General features: G+C 51.2%; 1 protein-coding gene across 1 annotated transcript; it reads left to right on the plus strand.

Annotated features, from left to right (window-relative positions):
- The first annotated feature begins 719 nt into the window (after positions 1-719).
- LOC129469942 (keratin-associated protein 9-7) lies at positions 720-1229 on the plus strand. Its single transcript, XM_055257175.1, has one exon. The coding sequence runs from the start codon at positions 720-722 to the stop codon at positions 1227-1229; it is 510 nt and encodes a 169-aa protein (XP_055113150.1).
- Positions 1230-1447: the final 218 nt, after the last annotated feature.

The raw sequence follows: 1447 nt of genomic DNA on the forward strand, positions 1-1447 counted from the left end.
AAGCCCGTCACTCCCAGACAAATCAGGATGAATGGTCACCCCAGGGCAAAGATTGCCTGATGTTGTCTAAATCCCACTGGACTTCTGCTTGTACCCACCTGCTTTGGTTCTCTCTGACACGTAAAATACACTGTACCAATCACCCTCTTCCCAAGTGACTTTGATGGAGCTGAAAGACACAGGTGGTGTGGATTGTACAGAGAGCAATGCCTCTTAGTCTTGAATCAGACTTTGGTGGCTGAACAGTCTAGGCCACAGACATGAATTCATTTAGTCATTGTGAACACATCAGCATCACGCTTCCCCCCACAGACACTTCCCAATCTACACACAACCAAAGAAGGCGGCTGGGTAGAGAGAACTTCCTGAGCCTAACCGGTCACCAGGAACTATCACATAATCAGAAGATGGTCACATCAGGAAAGATGCAGATGATGAGATGGGCTTCCTTTTATCGAAAACAAATTTCTGTGAGTAAACTACAATTAAGCAACAGATTAAACCCTTACTTTCAAAAGATTCATAATCTTTAGGAAACAACTTCCCCTTTGACAATCCCAAAATGACTGTGGAAAACAATGTAAACAGCAACAAGGAAAAGTCCTGCTGATTGGTGGAAACTTTGGAGGCCAGGTGTATAAAAGGTCCAGATTGCAAGGGGTCATCAGATTCTGGGAAACTCACCTCTGAACAAAAGCCCACCCTTCACCCCTGTCACAATGACCCACTGCTGCTCCCCTTGCTGTCAGCCTACATGCTGCAGGACCACCTGCTGGCAGCCCACCACAGTGACCACCTGCTGCAGCACACCCTGCTGCCAGCCCTCCTGCTGTGTGTCCAGCTGCTGCCAACCTTGCTGCCACCCAACTTGCTGTCAAAACACCTGCTGTAGGACCACCTGCTGCCAGCCCACCTGCGTGACCAGCTGCTGCCAGCCTTCCTGCTGCAGCACACCCTGCTGCCAGCCCACCTGCTGTGGGTCCAGCTGCTGTGGCCAAATCAGCTGTGGGTCCAGCTGCTGCCAGCCCAGCTCCTGTGCACCCGTCTACTGCAGGAGAACCTGCTACCACCCCACGTGTGTCTGCCTGCCTGGTTGCCTAAACCAGAGCTGTGGCTCCAGCTGCTGCCAGCCCTGCTGCCGCCCAGCCTGCTGTGAGACCACCTGCTGCAGGACCACTTGCTTCCAGCCCACCTGTGTGACCAGCTGCTGCCAGCCTTCTTGCTGCTGACCAACTCTCCAGAGGACCATCATCCTCACACAACAACCTTCTGGCAACCTTCTGTCCTCCTCCTGGAGGACAAATTTTCTCTCAAACTTTGCTGACAACCAGCATGCTCACCCTAGTTTTTATGACTTCTCTGTGTGTTTAACATCTTATGAATCAGCTTGAGGGAGGGCAGAGTACTTCATCCTGATTCTTTTTTTCTTTATACCTTGTAGATCATG

This window comes from Symphalangus syndactylus, chromosome 20 (assembly GCF_028878055.3).
Source record: "Symphalangus syndactylus isolate Jambi chromosome 20, NHGRI_mSymSyn1-v2.1_pri, whole genome shotgun sequence".
NCBI classification, from domain to species: Eukaryota; Metazoa; Chordata; class Mammalia; order Primates; family Hylobatidae; genus Symphalangus; species Symphalangus syndactylus.